The sequence below is a fragment of the Podarcis cretensis genome (assembly GCF_951804945.1).
Source record: "Podarcis cretensis genome assembly, chromosome: 5".
NCBI classification, from domain to species: Eukaryota; Metazoa; Chordata; class Lepidosauria; order Squamata; family Lacertidae; genus Podarcis; species Podarcis cretensis.
Window position 1 is genome coordinate 96,588,546 of NC_137174.1, and position 23,323 is coordinate 96,611,868.

At 42.0% G+C, this 23,323-nt stretch overlaps 1 protein-coding gene across 1 annotated transcript; it reads right to left on the minus strand.

Annotated features, from left to right (window-relative positions):
* Positions 1–1,964: 1,964 nt before the first annotated feature.
* LOC307217041 (cytochrome P450 2J5-like) lies at positions 1,965–22,614 on the minus strand. Its single transcript, XM_079978054.1, has 9 exons — positions 22,354–22,614; positions 19,501–19,663; positions 17,541–17,690; positions 16,666–16,826; positions 15,511–15,687; positions 13,176–13,317; positions 8,246–8,433; positions 7,072–7,213; positions 1,965–2,187 (listed from the first exon to the last, which is right to left on the minus strand). The coding sequence occupies exons 1-9, from the start codon at positions 22,519–22,521 to the stop codon at positions 1,994–1,996; spliced, it is 1,485 nt and encodes a 494-aa protein (XP_079834180.1). The 5' UTR covers positions 22,522–22,614; the 3' UTR covers positions 1,965–1,993.
* Positions 22,615–23,323: the final 709 nt, after the last annotated feature.

The window sequence follows — 23,323 nt, forward strand, 5'->3', positions numbered from 1 at the left end:
ACTCTCCTATGTTAACATAACACAATCGTTGCTATACTAAAGTCTTTTTCCTTAACCAGCATTGATTACAGAAACCATTCAAAGGCTATCACCATGTTTAGACTATAGCAGCTACTTTTCAGATATTTCTTAAAATTATCCCATTCTAGTATGAACTTCTGTCTGGGCTTATCTCTAATTCTTTCAGAGAGGGAAGCTAACTCTGCATATTCTCTCAGTTTCAAAAGCAATTCAGTTCTAGTAGGGATTTTGTCGTTTTTCCAATATGTCGCAATAAGCACTCTCGCGGCAGCGGTTGCATACAAAAAACTTTTTCTTATACAGTGGTACCTCAGGTTAAGTACTTAATTTGTTCCAGAGGTCTGTACTTAACCTGAAACTGTTCTTAACCTGAAGCACCACTTTAGCTAATGGGGCCTCCTGCTGCTGTCGCACCGCCGGAGCACGATTTCTGTTCTCATCCTGAAGCAAAGTACTTTACCTGAGGTAATATTTCTGGGTTAGCGGAGTCTGTATCCTGAAGCATATGTAACCTGAAGCGTATGTAACCTGAGGTACCACTGTATCCTTAGGAATATCAGTACCAGTGATGCCCAGTAGGAATGATTCTGGTTTTTTAGGGAAATTTACATTGAACATTTTTTTAGTTCTAGATGAATATCATTCCAGAACCCTTTAACATTCCTGCAAGTCCACCATATATGAAACATAGTGCCACCTGCTTTCCCACATCTCCAACAAATATCTGAGGTATTCCTGAATTATGGTGAGGCAGCGGAAGACAGGAGTGCCTGGCGTGCTCTGGTCCATGGGGTCACGAAGAGTCGGACACGACTAAACCACTAAACAACAACAACAAATTCCTGTACATTTTGGAAAGCTTACGCAATACAGCATTTTTTTCAGGTTTTCTCTTACGGAACAGCAGGCAGTAAACTTCCAATTTACCTGCCAAAGATTCTCCCATTGGAACATCTCAGTGGTATGGCCATGGTCTTGACCCCACTTAATCATGGCCGATTTAACCTCCTCCTCCTTGACTTCCCAGTCAAGGAGGAGTCAGTAGCCCTTAGAAAGTGTTTTGGTATTGGAGTTAATGACACAAGATCACAGTTCTTTGCAGCGGATGTCAGCACTGACAAATTCAAATTCATATTATACTCCAGGGTAGAGAAGCCCAAAATCTTGCTCAAGCAGAACCAGCATGATCTTTTACCCTAACACTCCCCCCAAAAAACCAAGTAACCCAATTGCTTCCCAAACAATCATTTAAAAAGGTTTATCTAAATCTCTGAGCATAGGCAGAGTGCACTGAGTGAAAATGGAATTGAAAACACCATGTTTGCCCTGGGCATTCTATGTATGCTCTAGTGCCCACCCTCAAATCTGGCTTGCATAAAACTTGGTTGTGCCTTACAATCACACACCTGTAGGTAGAGGAGTCATGGTTACAGAGATCTCATTTTAGGTGTGCAGACAAAATTTGGGAGTGGCTTCCCTTCGGACCAATACATCATTTCTGCAGCATTAAACTATGGAATTTGCTCCCAGAAGATGTAGTGATTCCAATCAACTTGGATAGCTCAGAAAGAGAATCAGATAGGTTCATGGAGGGTAAAGCTATCAATGGGTACAAACCACAAGGGCTGTGTTCTGCCTACGCTGTGGCTATGGATATCACTTTCTGGAAATTGTAAGTGAGGAGAGTGCTATTGCATTCAGTTTCCTGTTTGGAGGCTTCCCATAGGCATCTGGAGGACTAGACAGGGCCTTTCTTGCCTGGTCCAGCAGAGTTCCTCTTATGCTTTTCTACTCTTATTAAGCAACGGCAAAAATAAATGTGCAAGCAACTGACATGCTGCCATCCGGTTTGAATATTGTGAGATGGGTTTTACACTAAAAGGAAAAAAGTGTCTATTTTAAGCAATGACAGAAGTTTGAGTAAAATAGGACTAGAGGGACACTGAGAGGAAAATGGTGCTTTTAAACAAAATCAGAGGTTTGCATTGCCACGGGGAATAGCACAGAGTTTATAAGGATGGGGATGTGTTGTAGCCCCTAGTAAAGGCTCTTGATTGAGTTCTTTCACTCCTTCTGGCAGCTGGAAGCTGAATGTTCTCAGCAGGCTGGTCAGGAAGATGAAGATTTCGATCTTTGCCAGCTGCATTCCCAAACAAATGCGAGCCCCTGAAGAGGAGACATGGGAAAGTCAGCAACTGAGTAATAATTTACATTTCAGTGTCAATTACTTCGCAGCTATAAAACTCCTAGAGCCTTCAGTTGCAAGGACTGAGACACAGCCTCTGCCTGAGACCTTGCAGAACCCCTGGCAGTCAGAGGAGAAACCACACAACTCAGGCCAAGTGTGTGTGTGTGTGTGCTGTAAAAATGCTTTAAAATGTTTTAATATATATATGGAATTTGCCATTAGCTCATCAGCACCATAGAGTTCACATTTGTATAATGCACTTGAAAAGCAATTAAAATGTTATATTTGCAGCTGTGTTGCTGAGTCCTCAGTATAAGAACACTTGTTTTCTTTCAGAAAAAGGGGGAGAAACTCACTACCTCTAAGGTGCCGTTATTAGCCATGTTAATTTGCTTTTCAACTGTTTCATCAAAGAAGTCTTAGAATACTAAATGATTCCATGTGTAGTATGAGAATGATTATGTTATAAAATCTTAATTGGCTAATTGCTTTATGGCCCCAATTAGCCCCAGTTTATTGCGGTCCGGCACACTTCTTAGCCAAGCTGCGCCGACCTTCTTCTCTCCGGTTTCGCCTTGCAGAGTAAAAAACACAGCGGAAAAAAAACTGTTGCCGCTTGCTTCAGATCCAAACACACCAAGCACCTGTGTGTCCAAATTAACAGTTCTTTATTGCAGCAAAATATTTACAGCTCAGCATTTCTCAGATTCTCCTGGACTGCTAGCATTCATGGCTGCCTCCTGCCTCCGTCTCTCTCAGGCAGCAGACACACAACAGTGAGGAACGACTCCTCCCTCTTTCTGAATCACGTGACAGGAATTGAGGGACATCACACAGAACTCTTTAACCCTATGAGTTCTGAAAACACTAACACCCCCTCTTCCCTCCATTCCTGAGGTGATTTGTGGATGTACCTTTGCAGACCTCTGTGAGATCAATCCCTTCCCCAATGCCTTGCGCCCTCTCTTGGCATCCCTGTCAGGCATCTGTGGAACATCCTCACAACTCTCAGATTCGCACTGTGCGAAACTTACCCACGCACCTGTGGCCTGATACCTCTCAGGTGGAATACCCTTCGTTGTGCGACTGGACCGTCTGGGCACAAACTCAGGCACTTCCTCTGACTCACTGTGATCAGCAGGTGTGTCCTCTGCATCCCGGGATTCCCCCTCTGACTTAAAGCGTCTTCGAATCCTTTGCATTACCCTCACAGGAGAACTAGGCTCACTCTTGGGCTCTCTTTTTACAACTTGTGGAGATGCCCCATCCTGCTCCTGACTTTGGTCAGTGAGCTGATCGTCATCAACAGACTCAGCCTCTCCTTCCTCCTCATCAGAACCTTCCTGCTCTGAATCAGAAAGACATTCTGAAAGAACATCACGTCTGGCAGGAGTCTTTGACCTTTCATCCTGCTTATAGAACTCAGCGTGTTTACTGATCAGCAGCTTACTCTGATCACCTGACGGGTATGCAAACCTCCATGCACGAGCCGCTGGCTCATACCCACATAAGATCATTTTCTGGAACTTGGGTCCATCTGGCCCTCGCAAAGCTTCAGGCACCGGCACCGAGGCCATTGACCCAAACGCACGGAGGAAGTGAACCTGCGGTTTCCTCCCGTGAAGCATGAAAAACGGGGTGTCTCCTACCACTGAATTGTAGGACCGATTCCAGGTGAAGCTCACATATTTAATTGACTCCATCCAAAACCTTGGAGGTAACCCAGAATCTGACAGCATCACCTGTGCAGCTTTAACCAGAGCCTCACTTCTTAGCTCTGCCACCCCCCTCTGTTGAGGAGAAGTCACTGTGTGACTTATCCCTTTCTTGTGAAAGAACTTCTGCAAAGCAGACCCAGTAAACCGTGCACCTCTGTCACAAGTGACTGCCTGCACTTTCGTGGAGAACCTTAGTTCCACCTCCTCAATCCAACTTCTAATCAGCTGTGCTGCATCTTCCTTGGATTTGAGACCATGTGTCCAGGTGTTCTGCGAAAAATCATCCTGCAGCGTCAGCAGAAACCTGGCCCCTCCCAAACTTGGCTCCTTCATGGGACCCAACAGATCTATGTGCACAAGATCAAAAGGTTTTGTGGTTACCCTCTCCACCCTGGGGTAACTGCACCCTCTTACCTTTGCCTGTCTGCAAGCCTGACAATCTAGGACTCTTGCACATTCCTCAATTCTACAGCCTTTGCTAACCTCAGGTAGCACCTGTAGTTCTTCAACAGAACAATGAGCTGTCTTCTTATGCCACGCACAAGCACATGAAACATGAGTGGGAACTGTAGCACGCAGGGCTTGTGCTTTCTCAACCTTCCCCTCACCCTCCAGAGACGTTTTAAGAATGAAGAGATCATTCTGCCCCTTTGCAACTCTAACCAGTTGCTTCCCTCCTTTGGAGATTGTACAAAAATCGTGTTCAAAGCAAACCTTAAACCCCTTTTTCAACAAATAAGGCACAGATAAAATACAGTGTTGCATTCCTGGCACAATGCAAACTTCCATCTGCTCCTGCAAAACAGAAAGAAAGACATTTGCAACGTTAGTCACATTTTTCTTTTCTCCATTTGCAAACTGAACAGTTTTTCCAGCCGGAATTGCCGTGCAATTCCACATCTCGACTGCAGGGGTCTCTGGAATCAGATTGCGGTTAGCTCCTGAGTCGATGACAAAGCGTAAGTCATTGTCTCTCTCAGAGCTGTTCTCAAACATCGCCATAGCAACAAACGTCTCGCTGCCCCCTCTCTTTGGGCTTCTGCAGCAGTTCTCTCTGGTTGTCTCGGCAACCAACTCCCCCTTGCTCAGGACCTTGGCAGCTTCCGTAGAAGTAGCCTCCTCCGTTGCCTTGGAGACCGGACTGGCCTCTGCGTTCCCACGCAACTCTTTAGGCCTTATCTTCACTTTGTCCAGGTGGCCGACCTTGAAGCGTCTAGCTCTCCGCAGCTTTCCAGACTTTGGCTGACGACGATCACCAGTGGAAAAACACTGCCCAGGGCTCCTTTCAGTTGGCCTAGCCCCCCTTCTTCCGGAAGAGCACTCTGTGCCAGCCCTGCCCTCGCTGAAACTGCGTTTCACTTCAGCACTCACAGTGGAAAACTTTTGAAACTTGCCTTTGGAATTCTCAGCCCCCCCGACTTGCACCTCAGGGACTGGGGCTACAGCCATCTCTAGGCTTTTCATGACTTCTCCAGGGCCCTGGCCTCCTGCTGAAGTTTCACACAAACTTCTCAGCACCTCCCAGGCAGCCCTTGCTGACTTTACGCCCTCCAAACTAGGCAAGAGCGATGCGTGTACGCATGCTTTCAGCATAGCAAGCTCTCTTTGCATTCTTTGCTGGCTATCTTCAGGCAACGCAGCCTCAAAGCCTGCAACGTCTGTCCCTTCAGGACCTGGATTTAGGGGTAGTGGCTCCTTCTGGCTTACATCCCAAAGCCCAGTAACCAGAAACCAACCCCTTACTCTTCTGGACCAGGTTGCCCAACTTCTTAAAGTGAGCTTTTCAAGCGGAACGTCCTCAAGGACCTGGCTGTCTGCCATTCTCTCCTCTTCCCCGGGGCCCCAGCTGCTACTCACGTAAAACCAGTCAGCTCTCCGGCACCCAATTTTTCAGCTGCTCTCTCAGCTCTCTGCCTCTCAGCATCAGGCAAAAACACAGAACACAGACCTCCGCTTCGGTAGCGTCTTCCCAGCTGACCAAGCTGACTTCAAAGGATACCGGCAGACTTTCAGCAACAGTTTTATAAGCGGTAATTAGTCTCCATAACCTGTGATAAAATCTTAATTGGCTAATTGCTTTATGGCCCCAATTAGCCCCAGTTTATTGCGGTCCGGCACACTTCTTAGCCAAGCTGCGCCGACCTTCTTCTCTCCGGTTTCGCCTTGCAGAGTAAAAAATACAGCGGGAAAAAAAACTGTTGCCGCTTGCTTCAGATCCAAACACACCAAGCACCTGTGTGTCCAAATTAACAGTTCTTTATTGCAGCAAAATATTTACAGCTCAGCATTTCTCAGATTCTCCTGGACTGCTAGCATTCATGGCTGCCTCCTGCCTCCGTCTCTCTCAGGCAGCAGACACACAACAGTGAGGAACGACTCCTCCCTCTTTCTGAATCACGTGACAGGAATTGAGGGACATCACACAGAACTCTTTAACCCTATGAGTTCTGAAAACACTAACAGATTATACTATGAAATCCAACACTAACAATTAGATCCAATGTATATTGACCCAGAAGTAAATCCCCATTATTTCAGGAGTTCTCTGAGAAGTGCACATAGGAATGCTGTCTAAACTTTCTAAAATTTTATTTTAAAAAAAAAATCTATACCACCCACTCATAAAATAAAGGTGGTGTGCAACACTATCTACAAATACAATAGGACATAAGTGTGGGATAAGCATGTTGGTTATATGAGGCTGGTTAAGTCTAATCAAAGCATGACGTGAATACGAGTATAGAGTAAGTTGTCTTGCCAGGCTTACCTCACCTTACAAAATGCCCAGATTCTGACACATAGGGGACAAAAATATTCATTTGTTCTTTAAAAATTGAAACATGACAGGGAGCAGCAGCATCCTGTCCCTGGCAGTGTTGCCTCTCTCAGCGACAGGGCAAGGGAGTAGCAAGTTTGCAGAGGTCCAGACTGTCAGTGATGGAGGCCCCATAGGTGAATATCTGCCTACCCAAGATATCCCCTAAACTTTTCATTGCCTTCCCCCATCCTGCCGACCATCAGAGCCACTCCTCCCAGAAGTACACTACTTCTCCTCTAGCCCCTTGCTGCTGTTGATATCATTTCCTGGAAGTGCTGAACAAGCACAGCTACAATTCACAACATAGCTTGAACTTCTGCATTTACCTGCACCAAATGGCAGATATTCTTCTCTGTACACAAATTGTCCATTTTTGTCCAAAAAATGATTTGGGTTGAACTCTGCAGGTGTATCCCATTGTGTCGGATCAAGAAGAACAGAGCGCAGATCAGGAAAAATACCAGTCCCCTGCAAAGAAGAAACAATTGAATCAGAATGCACTCAGATAAATACATTTCTTGGGCTCCATGATTACTGCAGATGGTGACAGGAGTCACAAAATTAAAAGATGCCTGCTTCCTGGGAGAAAAGCAATGACAAACATAGACAGCATCTTAAAAACCAGAGACATCACCTTGCCAACAAAGGTCCATATAGTTAAAGCTATGGTTTTCCCAGTAGTGATGTATGGAAGTGAGAGCTGGACCATAAAGAAGGCTGATCGCCGGAGAATGGATACTTTTGAATTCTGGTGCTGGAGGAGACTCAGTGGACTGCAAAAAGATCAAACCTATCCATTCTTAAGGAAACCAGTCCTCAGTGCTCACTGGAGGGACAGATCCTGAAGCTGAGGCTCCAATACTTTGGCCACCTCATGAGAAGAGAAGACTTCTTGGAAAAGACCCTGATGCTGGGAAAGATGGAGGGCACAAGGAGAAGGGGACGACAGAGGACGAGATGGTTGGACAGTGTTATAGAAGCTACCAACATGAATTTGACGAAACTGCAGGAGGCAGTGGAAAACAGGAGTGCCTGGCGTGCTCTGGTCCATGGGGTCACTAAGAGTCACACATGACTAAACGACTAAACAACAACAACAAATCCCAAAATGAATTTTTCGGAGTTCAGACTGAATCCAAGCTTGGGGCTTTGTGTGTGTGTGTGTGTGTGTGTGTGTGTGTGTGTGTGTGTACACATTTACCAGTAGCCATATTCACTCCACCTTCCCCCCTAAAATTATTTCTGTACAGACAGGAACACAGGGTGCCCCCCCCTTTTAAAAGGAAAGCTCACAGCCAGGCTGAGACTTCTGGCCACTGCATGTTCCTTCCCTGCCCCACATGCCCGATGTCTGCAGGTGGAGCTCCTTCTCTTTCTTGCCCTTCAAGTTTTAGACTACACAGAAAGTTTCTGCATGGCTGCCTGCATCTCTCAGTATGCAACCTTCTGCTGCTCTTTGCTCTTGGGATACGTAAGTGGAGTCATCTCAATCTTCTGTACCTTGGGAATGAGAAAACCATGAATCTTCACATCCTTTGTGCATTGCCTGTTAACCCCAAAAAGAAAGGCATATTTAAAGCGCTGCATTTCATGAATCACAGCATTGGTGTAGGGCAGTTTCTTCTTATCTTGATAGCTGATTGAGTGAGCAGAACCTATGACATCTTCTATCTCCTTGTGGACTTTATCTGAAGAGAATGATGGAAACATAAGATTTATTTTGAATATTGCATTTTTTTAAAGATGGACATTTATTTCCCACAAATTTATTGCATAGATTTTGTGAATGAGTCCCTGTTTCTTACATTTATAGCCCACCTTTTCCTCCAAGGAGCTCATGTCAATGTACATGGTTCTTCCCCACTCTAGATCCCAGGGGTGAAAAGGGGGAAAGTGAATCTCCTCTCAGCTGTTTCCAGTTACTAGAGCTGGCTGAAGGGCTATGATCCAAGGATGTCTGTTTTACACTTAAAAACAAACAAACATATCCTCCACCCCACAATATTTCCTACTTTGTTTCACTAAATCTCCTTTCCTCGCATGATCTCAGTCATGCAGTGGAGCATGAAGATGCAGAGATGAGGCTCAGGCAATTATTTCACAACAGGGGCAATGGTGATGTGGGACCTCTTGGCCAGCCCTCTGCATGCCGAATAATGATGAATTTCTCAAAGAGAAAATCACCCACTCATCTAAGAAGATGAAAAAGTGGGTTATACTGGCTACGTGTTAAATTGACATTAATATTTTAAAATATTCTAGAGTCCCAAATAAAATGTTGGGAGGGAGTCCACCAGAACTCTTCCAGGCTGGGTGTTATGCAAAGCAGCACCAAGGATAGACAGGGTGGGCGAGAAGAAAAATGGTGGCTTCTTATTGAAGTCATAATCTGTGCATTGATCAATATTTCATATTTGTTGCAGGGTTGTAGAAGGGGCATGGCTTGGGGGTTGTCATGAAGAGAGCCTGGACTTTTGGATTGACCACTACACCCCTGGGAAAAGCAATTAACCTCTTTATGCATCTTTCTCTTCCTTCCTTCCTTTGACCATGCTGCTTGCCAAGCTTCAAATTGCCTTCCCTACTCCTTTTTCTACTCCTTTCCTCTCTCTCCTCATTCAAATCCCTCCTCATGGAATAAAATGGTATAAAATTGGAAAGCAGTAATGTATGTGTGTAAACATGGGGCAGAAACAAAGGAGCAAGGAGCAGGTCTGAGGAAAGGAGAGGAGACCTGTCACCAATGTCCCATGCTCTTCCCTTGAAATCCTTGTACAGTGGTAGCTCGGGTTACATACGCTTCAGGTTACATACACTTCAGGTTACAGACTCCGCTAACCCAGAAATATTACCTCAGGTTAAGAACTTTGCTTCAGGATGAGATCAGAAATTGTGCAGTGGTGGTGCAGTGGTAGCAGGAGGCCCCATTAGCTAAAGTGGTGCTTCAGGTTAAGAACGGACCTCCGGAACGAATTAAGTACATAACCAGAGGTACCACTGTACACAGCATGAACATTGGTTTTAAGGAGGCCTTGCTTGCATGTATGTATTTATTTAAAATGTATTTCTAAAATGCTTAATAATTTAAACATCTTTTAGCAGTGTACGTTATGTGAAATACAGAAACAGAACAAAACCACACATATGATAGCAAGGAGTTCAGGTCGGAGTTAGACATTACAAGTTAAGAGCATTTGCAGATGATCTAGTATTGACCTTGCAACAGCCAGACACTAGTACTAAAAGAGTATTAGAACTAATTGAAATATTTGGTCGAGTAGCAGGTTTTAAATTGAACAAACAAAAAACGAAAGTGTTGGAAAAAAACTTAACAATGGAAGAAAGAGAGAGTTTTCAGAATGAAACAGGTTTGGAAATAACAAAAAGGGTAAAATACCTGGGGTTAAACTTAACATCCAAGAATGTGAATTTATTTAAGGATAATTATGAAAAAACTTGGGCAGAGGTAAAGAAAGATCTGGAAATATGGTCAAGGTTGAAACTTTCCTTGTTAGGCCGAATTGCTACCATTAAGATGAATGTATTGCCTAGAATGCTGTTTTTATTCCAGACGCTGCAGATTTTGGACAAGATGGATTGCTTCAAGAAGTGGCAGAAAGACATATCAAAATTTGTCTGGCAGGGCAAAAAGCCCAGAATTAAATTTAAGATTTTAACTGATGCAAAGGATAGAGGGGGGTTTGCCCTGCCGGACTTAAGACTCTATTATGAATCGGCAGCTTTCTGCTGGTTAAAACACTGGCTACTTCTTGAGAACACTGACATTTTGGACCTGGAAGGGTATGACAATAACTTTGGTTGGCATGCATACTTATGGTATGACAAGGTAAAGGTGTATAAAAGTTTTAAAAACCATATTGTAAGGAAAGCATTGTATAATGTTTGGATTAGATATAAAGATCTGCTGGAAAGTAAAACCCCCAGGTGGGTGTCACCAATGGAAGCTAGGGAAGTTAAAAAGCTTAATATGGACTCTAAATGGCCAAAATATTATGAGATTTTAGAATATGATGGTGAAAGGGTGAAACTGCAGAGTTATGAGAAATTAAAGCCTAAGGTTCGAGATTGGTTGCATTACCATCAGATAAATGAAACATTTAAACAGGACAGGAAAATAGGATTTCAGAAAGAGAAGTCAAAATTAGAAACAGAACTGTTGGAATCCAATACTAAGAACTTATCAAAAATGTACAACTTGCTGTTGAAATGGAATACACAGGATGAAACGGTGAAATCAGCTATGATTAAATGGGCACAAGATATTGGTCATGATATTATGTTTGCTGACTGGGAACAGTTATGGACCACCGGTATCAAATTTACTGCATGTAATGCTTTAAAAGAAAATATTATGAAAATGATCTATCGGTGGTACATGACCCCAGTCAAGCTTGCAAAAATTTACCATTTGCCTAATAATAAGTGTTGGAAATGTAATGAGACTGAAGGCACCTTCTACCATCTTTGGTGGACCTGCCCAAAGGTTAAAGCTTTCTGGGAAATGATCTATAATGAAATTAAGAAGGTCCTTAAGTGGACTTTTCCTAAGAAACCAGAGGCTTTCCTTTTGGGCATGGTTGGCCAAGTGGTGTTAAGGAAGGATAGGATTTTTTTTATTTACGCCACAACAGCAGCAAGAATTCTACTGGCAAAGTATTGGAAGACGCAAGAACTACCTACTCTGGAAGAATGGCAAACAAAGGTGATTGACTTTATGGGACTGGCCGAGATGACGGGCAGAATCCGTGACCAGGGGAAAGAGACAGTGGAAGAGGACTGGAAGAAATTTAAAATATATCTTAAGAACAATTGTAAAATTGATGAATGTTAAGATGTCAGGGGGTAAGAGGTAAAGAAATTGCAGCAGTAATCAAAAAAAAAAAACTAAAGGAACTTTTATGAAAGGGAATTAAGATAATGGACCTAAGGGTTGCTAAAGAACCATTAAACAAGGATGCAGGGATGGGGAGGTATGGGGAAGTCAAAAGAAAGAAGGGTATGAAACGATGAGTTGGAAATTGTGTTGTTTTGTGTTGCTTTTGTTATCTGTTTGAAAAACGAATAAAAATTATTATAAAAAAAATATAAACATCTTTTAGCAGTGTACGTTATGTGAAATACAGAAACAGAACAAAACCACACATATGATTCACATATGGCAGAGGGAAGAGCATTCCACAACCCAGGAACAAGAATAGAAATGCTCATTTTTGGGACACCACTTGATTGCATTCTGTAATAAGTGTAAGTGACCTTACAGAATCTCATTCTGTTAACCTAGTCCCAAGTTGTTCACGGCTTAATAGCTTAAGAATAAGACCTTGAACATGGCCTGGTAGCTCATCAGCTACCTCAGCAGAGGTGTATGTTATTCATTCAACAACCTGGCCAAAGCATTCTGCACGAGCTGCATATTCCAGACCAGTCCCAGGGGAAGCACTTTAACTGTGCAACAAAAAGTCCTTATGCTGATGGAACAAGTGCATTGAATATTGCCCTTTATAAACTGCTGAATCAAAAATAAAATCTCTAAGATGTATGCATTGAACATGACATAATTATTAATAGAGATTAATTCAACAGGATTCAGAGACAAGATTATGTAACTGAATTATGTGCCCATATAGGTTGCTGAAATGAAACGTTTTAACCAGCATCTAAAACCATATAACAAAGTTGCTTGCTTAATGTTTGCCTACGGACAGTGTGGAAAGGGCCTATCGACCAGAGCCAGGGCCTTTTCAGCCCTGGCCCCAGTCTGGTAGAACGCACTGTCACAAGAGACCAGGGCCCTGCGGGACTTGACATCTTTCCGCAGGGCCTGCAAGGCAGAGCTGTTCCGCAGGGCCTTTGGTCAGGGCACAGTCTGACCTGACCCCCCTCCTTTTACAAGACTCTGCATATAAGTGCCCTCTCTATCTCTTCTCACTGGCTTATACAAATAGCTGGGCCTGGTGAGTACTTAAGGTTCCCAACCCTATAGTTATAATTTGTGGGTAGCCATCTGAGTTTATTTTAATTTTAATCCGATTTTAAGCTTTATTTCAGTTGATTGCTGAATTTATGTTTTAATGTATTATAGAATCATAGAATCATAGAATAGAATCATAGAATCATAGAGTTGGAAGAGACCACAAGGACCATCAAGTCCAACCCACTACCAAGCAGGAAACACCATCAGAGCACTCCTGACATATGGTTGTGTATTATATATTTTGATGTTAGCCGCCCTGAGCCCGGTTCTGGCCGGGGAGGGCGGGATATAATTATTATTATTATTATTATTATTATTATTATTATTATTATTATTATTTCCTTAGATGCGTATGAAAACTGTAAAGAATTACAGTCCACCTTAGTGATCAGGAGAAGCCCTCGCTCCCATTGCACTGGTCTCTCTCTCTCTCACCTTGGATATCTGGATGACTTGCCAGGAGAAGAAGCGCCCATTTCAGAGAAACTGTGGTTGTGTCCGATCCTGCTACAAAGAGCTCAGAAATACACTGAATCAAGTTTTCTTCATCATAGGTGGACTCTGGGATGTTTTTGCTCTGATATAGAAAGCGGGGAAGGTGACATATCATTTACATGCATTACAATCTATCCTTCAGCACTTACTTTATCTTCTTTACTCCACTTATTACCATACCACCCACACATGCTTGTTGTGGGGCAGGGCATCCCATTACACTGCCTGCTGCAAAATGGGACAATGCCACCACTACTGCCTTCAATACCTGGGTTGCATGGCAGTGCCCACAAAGTGGCAATGAAAACAGGAGGCCCAGTTGAGATCTTGTGAGGTTTCAGGGAAATCTCTCTGGAATCTGCCACCACTGCCATCATCGCTTCTCCATCAGTGGTGGGCTAGGTGGGGTATTCACAGGACTAGAGATGACATGTGTACACAACAGTAGCTGCCAGTGCTGCATTTGCGGATCTGTGTGGTAATAATCCAACACTGGCATGTTGCAAAGGAGCCAATGGAATCTCTCTGGCAGCAGATATTCAAAATGTGCATTACTTATCACTAAACATACTTAACCATTCTTTCATCACCATAATAAGGATTGTTGAAAGAAGGAAAGAATATGTATGAATATAGATGAGGCAGAGGTTTGAAGTTATGTTTAGGAATATTTTGTTTAGGATTTGTTTGGTGCTGTTGATGAAAATGAGGAGTGATTTTATTATTATTATTATTCCTGCCTTGCATTGTAATGTGCATTAAGACACCTGCCACAATCTACTTGGTGAGTTGGCCATTCATACTATTCAGGCATCACAGGCAACATTTGAGTGGTGAAGATATGCTTATGAGCTACAGCAGTGATTCTCAAAACTTTGTCCAACTGCTGCCCCCTTGATTCCATCAACTCATTCCCAGTGTCCTCTACCCTAATAAAAATAAGTTACAATTAATTGCACATTTATTCAAAATCCAGTTAAAACTATTCAGTTTAATTAATTAAGCAAAACTGATTAACTTGATCAAGTGATACTAACTTTTCAAAGTCTAATAGTCATTTACACCTCCAGCCCTCCCTCCCAGGAGGCAGTGCCACCCACTTTAGGAACCACTGAGCCATAGAATCTTACAGTTAACATTGTCTATAAAGAAATGGCTTGTGCTCACTATTTTTTCTCTCTGGTTTTCAGATTTTAACATTTCAGTTTGTGCTCTGAAACACAGGTTGGGGCCACAGGGCAGAATGGGGAAATTGTATACTGTCCAGAAAGGATAGCATGAGTAAGAACTATGTACTGATTAGTCATAGGATAGGCTATAATCGGGGGGGGGGGTTTAAAAACCACTTTAGCCATTCAGTAGAATTATATTTCTTATAGAAAATGCATTTATTTTCTATATAGAGGTTATGTATCAATGAATGGTTTAATTTGGAGGTCTGGTTGTCAAGGAAGACAGATGATAAGTGAAGTGTGATTTTGAGGGTTCAGAGTCTGGGGGTGCCCAAGATAAATGAAGTGAAGAAGATAACAAAGCAGGGAGGGCACTTTTTGCCCCTTGACCTTTGACCTCTCTTGATGTATGCATTCTATGAGATAATGATGCATTATGATGTATGATTATATGTGAAAACCCTGTAAAAGCCTTGTTAAAATGTGCCTTCGGGGAAGTTCTCCTAACTTCTGGTTCGCTGGATAAATGGTTTGGAGGAACTATCGCGATCGCAATACTTTGTTGCCAATAAACTGGGTCGCTATCAGACACTTGCATATCAATCTTGGTTGTGTTTTTATTTATGGTTTTGTTCCCTCAACTGGGAAAGAACCAGTGGTTTAGAAGTAAATGATTACCACAGTACAAATATATCCTCTTCTGAGAAATAGTGAGTTAAAAATGAAATTATGGAACCAGTAAAGTTTTTTTTATTGTCTCAGTCTGTGTTTGAATGTGAGATTAATACTAATCCAAAATAATTTAGTTACAGGCAATGCTCCATAGGCAAGACTCTAAACAAACATAAGCCTTTCATTCACACTTAGATTTGGGGATATTAAACTATCAGCATTTTCATGGATGCCCACATTTCACAGATGTACAACCAATTCATCAACTAAGATTACTATGGGGGAAATTGTGGGGGAGAACCTCAATGTGATTTTCAGCTGAGATTTGGGAAAAAATATTGGTGTCCTTGGAAAAGATTAGCATTCACTTATAACAAGGAATATAATGACTCCTGGGATGAGCAGTATTCAGTTGCAAAACAGATACTTACTTTCTCCATCTGAAGTAGATAGAAATCTATGAAATCCTGTGGCTCATGCAGAGACATATTCTCCTTATGCTTCTCTATCTCCTCCTTTGCAAATGAACGCACCATCTCCAGGCAGGACAAGGCCTTCTTGTGGGGCCCTGGGACACGTTTCATAAGCCATGGGAACATTTCATAAAGCTAAAGGGAAGATAGAGAAAAATTTGTCACATGGTTCGTGCTTTGGATTAGCACTTTAAAAAACTGATTGACCGTAGATTACGTATTCTTCAGGGGTAGTTTATTAGTTTGAGTCTCATTGAGAAGAAAGAAGGTGTCTGCAACTTCTCCTGAATCCCACAATGACTGGATACTGGGAATTATCCCTGGCTGAAAATGTGAAATAAAAGATTTTTCCAGCTGACAGGCTTCATTCCAAAACTGGGCACAATCCCAGGACTCCTAATGGAACAAGAGACTGGCCTTTTTACAGGAGATGGGTGTGGGTGGAAAATAGAGATGGGGAGAATTTGTTTATGTATTGAATTCCCCAGTCCCCCAGTCAGTGCAGTGGCGTAGCGTGGGGGGTGCAGGGGGGGCCGGCCGCACCGGGCGCAACATCTGGGGTTAGGGCAAATCCACGGGTTAGGGGGCGCAAATCCACAGGTTAGGGGGCGCAAATTACTTGCCAGCACCCGGGGCAAGGCAAGTAATTTGCGCCCCCTAACCCGTGGATTTGTGCCCCCTAACCCTAACCCCCAGATGTTGCGCCCGGTGCGGCCGGCCCCCCCTGCGCCCCCCACGCTACGCCACTGCCCCCAGTTAAGTAATACCCATGACTCCCCTTTTTAAAAAAAAATCAAACCTTTAAGAAGGGAGCTTTTCCTTTTCCCTCGTTTTCTCCTTAAAGATCAGTTAGTGCCCAGAATTGGACACAGTATTCCAGGTGTGGTCTGACCAAGGCAAAATAGAGTGGTACTGTTACTTCCCTTGATCTGGACACTATATTTCTGTTGATCTTGAGAAACTGATTAGGCTCTTAGACAGTAAGTGGACCTTACATCAGATTAAATTAAATTCTGATTTTACTTCTTCAACACTCTAACCTCTATCGTAATGGATTGCAGAATGCTGATTGGGGGACTTAAGACCCCAGTAGGAATGAAAATGTCTACTCACAACATGTAAAATGCTACCTAGAAATTTTAGGAAAATTTCAATGGCTTTCATCAACTTCTGGAACCTTTCATCTTCAAGAGGAAACCGGTGCCCAAAAGCCACAGCACATATCACGTTGGAGACTGAATTAGTGATGGGCATGGAAGGGTCAAGTGGCTGTCCTGCAAAATAAAGTTATACTAATGTGAATTCAGCCACTCTTGTTCATACCAAGAGTGGTATTTTATGGTGGTCAACAGAAACAGCAATTTGTTTCCACATTAGGGATCAAGCACAGAGGGTCAGTGGGTCTCACTGTTAACCAGAAGGCTGGTGGTTCATGTCCACCCAGGGACAGCTAGTTGCTAGAGGTTGGACCAAGATCCCTTCCAACTCTGCAATTCTATAATTTCAAAATATATCATATTCATTGGAATATGATATATTTTGAAATTATAGAATGTACAGAGGCCATACACAGAGATTTCTTCATACGACAACATATGCTAGGCTCGAACTACTAGGTCTGGGTGATATCAACTTTTCAACATTGTGATGTATCACCAGCCAAACATTGTGATATAGTGATACATCACAATGGTGAAAAGCAGGGGAGGAAGAAGCTGCATTGGCCCCAACCCCCATGAGGTGTTGGGGTGAAACCGCCTCAGCATCCTTAGTGGGAGTGGAAGTGGTTTTACCCTGGTACTTCATGAGGCTGGGCCCGATGCTACCTGCTCCCCCCTGTGCGCATGGGGGTGGGGGTGGGGGGGCTGAGAATTGGTGGTAGTTTCACTAGCAATATACCACCAGGTGAAGGTGTCATCGTGCTCTGGCCCTCAAACCAGTCCTGGAAGATGTATTGATACGTAGCGCCATCACCTAGCATCACATACCCTTTGAACGTGCAAAAACCTCCATGAGCTGATGGGCCTCCTCTGCTATCTGGTGCTCCATGTCTTTCTTCCCCAGCCCCAGCTTCCGCATAGAAACTACACCAAACCGTCTCTGTTGCCTCCAGGTGTGACCATTTGATAATACAATACCTATGGAAAAGCAATGAGAAATTATTTCTTTCCGAAATTAAAGTTAAACATTAAGTTACCAGCCAAGAAGAAACTTTGTTTACTGACATTCATTGTTGATTTACACAAAGGTTTTGGCTATCCCAATTTGTGTGATAATATAACAGAATTTAGGTGGTCCCAGACATTCCTGCAATTTACAATATTGGCAAAATGTGAGATTTATGTACAGCTCTATGAACTTTGACTTTTGTAGGGAAAACTGGTACCTGATACACTAGTAATTTCTGCAACAAAGACTGAACTTACTAGTAGTAGTAGTAGTAGTAGTAGTAGTAGTAAAGGTAAAGGGACCCCTGACACCATTAGGTCCAGTCGCGGACTCTGGTGTTGCAGCTCTCATCTCGCTTTCCTGGCCAAGGGAGTCAGCGTACAGCTTCCGGGCCATGTGGCCAGCATGACTAAGCCGCTTATGGTGAAACCAGAGCAGTGCACGGAAACGCCATTTACCTTCCCACCAGAGCGGTACCTATTTATCTACTTGCAATGGCGTGTTTTCAAACTGCTAGGTTGGCAAGAGCTAGGATCAAGTAACAGGAGCTCACCCCATCACGGGATTTGAACTGCCGACCTTCTGATCAGCAAGCCCTAGGCTCTGTGGTTTAGACCACAGCGCCACCCACGTCCCACCAGTAGTAGTAGTAGTAGTTATTATCATCGTCATCAACATCTGCATACCACCCATCTCACTAGGTTTCCACAGCAGAATATAAAAACATTATAAAACATCAACCATTAGAAACTTCCCAATACAGGGCTGCTTTCAGAGGTCTTAAAAAAGCTTTGTAGTTCTTTATCATGAGATCAGATGTAAACTTGCTGTCTAGGGCAACTATGCCACAACAAACGAGGGACAGAATTAAGTTTATGCATTTGTAGTTTTCAGCAGTAGACTCATTGAAACTAATGAGCCTAAGTTAGTAGTATCTGCCAATTTCATTGGGTCTTTTTTATCACCCTAAGGCTCATTGTTCTCTATAATCCTCCCACACGTGCTCAAAAACTTGTACCTGGTGCAATGCAGTAAATACAGTAATATTATAACTACAAAAAAAACCAAACAAATACATAGAATTCAGAGCCAGAGGGTTAAAAGACAATAAAAGACTATGAAACTGACCTGGCTAGAGGATAAAAACCACACTGCAAAATAGAATTGCCAGTGAGCAGCCTTCTCATTCTGATGAAGGGACTGAGAGTGAATTGGATGCCAAGCTGGCACCAACACTGCTGCTGGGATTTGTGTACTCACCAGCTGTGTGATAGCAGCATATTGTTTACATCATGTGATGATTCTGATGGGCCGCTCGCCAACAACTGCCTCCTTCTTTAAAGGCAGAGAGACACCAGGTGTGAGCAAACTTTGCAAGCCCAACATGCTCAAAGAAGCACCCACTTGCTTCCCAGCCCTGAGCTCTGCTCACCTACTGCACTATCTGCTCTACCTATCGCATTCTTCAAAAGAAAGATGTGGGAGACGTATTGCTGCTTGGATCAACACCTTAGCTGGTACTATATTTATCCATGTTCCTATACCTCTTATGTACTTGCTACATCTTGTGATCTGTGTCTTGGCAATGTACTAATCTGATGTAGGCATTAAAGCCTTTGGTAGAAAGAGCTAGGAATTCAAGTTCTTTTTCCAGCACTGAGAGCCAGGACAGTCAATGAATTACAATTGTAACAAGCAACAAACTGCTACCTGCAATTGAATCTCTAATCACCGTGCAGAGCAATTGTTACTATGGAATTCTTGTTCTTCACTACTTACCCTTTCCTTGTGCTATATCGATAAAGAAAGGAGTCTCTGGTCGCTCATCTAATTCTTCAGAGTGGTCAATGAGCGCTTCTTTCACTGCTTGGAATCCAGACAGCACTACAAAGGGTACATGTCCTAACCATATGGTGTAAATATTTCCATATTGCTTTGCCAGCTAACATTTGGGTAAAATAGAGGAGAGGAATGTTATGTTATGTTCAAAGAAAGCAGATGGCTATTTCAACTTAATGTGTGGCTTCAGCCTTCCTCACTTCTGCAGCTTCTTGCTATGTGCAGTTCTTTGCCAGCACCTGCTTTTCCTTCCTTCCTTCCTTCCTTATTCCTTCCTTCCAGCCCATTTGTTTTATTCCCCGCTGCTTGTGTTTTCCCTGCCTGGGGGGGGGGGGGAGGCTTATAAATGTATTCAGTAAACAAATACATAAAGCAAATGTGGACTAACAAAGAGTGTGGAAGAGCCCTTGAAAAAGGCCTGTTCTGTTTGTCTCCTGTTTTCTGTTGTCTTCTCAATCTGCAAGTTCCCCTCTGGCATTCCGGGAAAAAAAGGGATTGTGAGCTCCATCTTCACTGCCAAGAGAACTTGATGCCCATTAATCAGTTGCAATGGGGAAAGTACACATCATTTTAGGACATGCAGCTGCAACATAAAATAGAAGAGAAGGAAGACAAGCTCCAGGGCTGCTTAATCAGCTGAGCTTCTTGTTTTGCAAAATGTGTTTTAGAGATATGCCTTCTTCAACCAGCAGCTGTATGCAACACCCATAATAATATTAAAACCAGGGTTTTTTTCAGCCAGAACTCAGCAGAACACAGTTCCAGCACTTCTCAGGTGGGTTCTGGAAGCTCTTAGGTGGGTCCCACTGCCCTTCTAAGAGAACAAGCACAGCTTTCATAGTGAATTCTGGCACCTCTTTTTCTAGAAAAATAGCACTGGTTAAAAGTAATGTAAAACTAAAAATACAAGATTATGATAAATACTGCAAAGCACAAAACCACAGAATTGGGGCATGGGTCATTATGTGGAATCAGGAAAATACACATGCCAAAAGGTTGCAGTTTCGATATGGCATGTGTCGACTCGTAGGTGGTAGCAGAATCACCTTGTGGACTCCCTGTCTCAGTGCCATTCGTTTCACAGCTGCAGTTGGTGCTGCCCTCTTTGTGGGAGCAGTACTTGGAGATTAGTATTTACTGCAGAGATCCGTTAAGATGAAAGGGCTATATTAGTCTTTGAACTGCATTTTTATAGTTTCTTTTTTTCTCTCTCTTCACTTTATTGAAATTCATTAATATCATTACAAATTTAACTTCACAAATACACATACACATGCATACAAAGAGAAAAAAAATTAAATTTGAATTACTATAAGATGTTGATTTAAACTTCAAATTCCACTTAGATTTTCACTAAGCTAAGGTCAAATAATATTACATAAAATAAAAATAACATATATCAAAGTAAAATAAAATGATAAAATAATTGTGGACTTCCCATCATTTCCCGGTATAGTTGACATTTACGATTTTGAATGCACTTATAAATATTGCCTTACTTTTAACGTACCTTCGAATACTTTCTTACAACATATCATACCAATTTTTCTTTGTTTCTTAATATTTTACTTACACAAGGGTCATTCAAACACTGCCATAGATAGTATGTCACTGTTATTTTATTTTTTCTGTACGTATCTCTTAAACATTTCCCACTTTTGAAAAAATGATTGCTTTGTGTTACTTCTTAACCTATTTGTTAACTGAGCCATTTCCACATAGTCTAATAATTTATTTTGCCATTCCATTAATGTTGCTATCTTTCCCCCTCTTCCAATTAGATGCTATTAATAGACGAGTGGCAGCTGTTGCATATAGAAAGATTTCTCTTGTATTTTTCGGAATATCTCTGCCCAAGATTCCGAACAGAAAAGCTTCTGGTTTCTTTAGGAATGTTACTTTAAAGATTTTTTTTTTCATCTCATCATAAATAATATTCCAGAACTCTTTAATTAAAATTTATAAAGAGTTTCTAATTTGAGTGAACAAAATGAAGACTTTTAAAGCCTAAACAACTTGAATAGCATATGCCAGTTTGTATTGGATGAAGCACTGCTCTGGACTCATGTTGAGGACCTATGTGCTCAGTCCATTTTTAATGCATTTTCTTGTGTCTTGTGTGTGTGTGGTTCCTGCTGTGGGGCTTCAGATAGGGTGCTCATGTACACTAGAAGTAATGCCTTTAGAAAATTGGGAAGAATAAAGGTAAATACTTCTCCATGTTAAATCTCTGGTTGCTTATAAAAAATGCATGTTATGTGCTTCCTCAATGCAATGGTGTAGAACAAGTTATCTTTTTGATCGCTAATTTCTGAGTGCACATTTTCAGCTTTTATATCGTTTTATGCTTTTAAGTATTAATAATAATACCCTTACATAATACACAGGGGCAGTGCCTGGAATGGACTAATTCCAAGCAACAAAATCACTGAATAATTTCAAAAATAATATCTGAATTGTTTATCTTATTTTGTATTTTTTAAAAAAATTCTTAGTTGCTTTTTCTTGCTCTTGTTACATCTGAGAACAGTTTATAAAAATTCTAGGTGATCTGAACATGAATTAAATTTCTTTGGCAATGGAGCCTTGGGTGATTTTTAATTAAATACAGTTCTAAGTTTAATTCCCTAATTTATAAATGTAGGGGATTTGTTGCATTCAATTCTGTTTTTAATTGGGGCCATTGCATTTAACATTTAAACCACTGCTACTGTTTAAGCTTAAATAACTGTTGGGGAAAACCGATTAATCAATTGTTGACATTAGATTCAGTTATGATGAAGGAATAAGTACCTTAATCAAAGTATCATCACGAGGCTTCACTCCAATCCGCCACATGCCTCCAATGAGAGGAAGCTGGAGAGGTCCAGGAGGATAGTGCCTGTTTGACCAGAGTTGTTTCAGGAAGCGAAGAATCAGAAGAACCACCAGCAGAACAATAAAAAATGCCTGTATCTCCATCTTTCTTTGCCTTTATCCTTGTTTCTTTCTAGGATGCCTTCTTAGGTTCAAACCTCTTTCTCTAAGGACTTTTTGCTTTCCTCAGAGACATCAGCATTTCTCTCTCTTTTTATATGCTCCATCATTATTATTATTATTTTTTTAAAAAAAGCAGTAAGCATTCTGACACCATATTCAATTAGCCTCGGAATGTAATTCCAAAGCTAAACACTATAATGATTCTTATGTGTGTCACTCAGATAAGAGGAGGTGTGTTTAATATGAATTGCAACAAGTATCCAGGGAAGTTTACTGTAAGATGGACTTTGGAAATATGTGTACCATAAGTTATTATTTTTATTATTTATTATTTATTCAATTTACATACCACCCTTTAACAAAAGATCCCAGGGTGGTGTACAACATTTAGAATACATTTTATGGGGAGAACCCAATGGCACCCACCGAGCCTCCTTGTTCACAGGCTTCACTGCCTGTGATTTCTAAGGGTCCCCGCTTCGCCGTAGCGGCAGGACCCGAACCCGCGGAGCAGACTTCTCTCGGAGCTCCGGGAGAAGTCCGCCATTAATCGCTGGCGCCGACCAGATACAGAAGGGGGAGGTGTGAGGAGGTCGAGGAAATTAGGTTTATGAAAATAAGATGTGAAATTATACATGTTTTCGGTATTGTGTATGTCTTTATTGTTGTTGTTTGTGTTTATATGCTTTAATTGGAAACTTTAATAAATATCATTTTAAAAAAAAGAATACATTTTATGGAGCAAAATAATATTTATCATAAATAATAATAAAGTTCAAGGAAT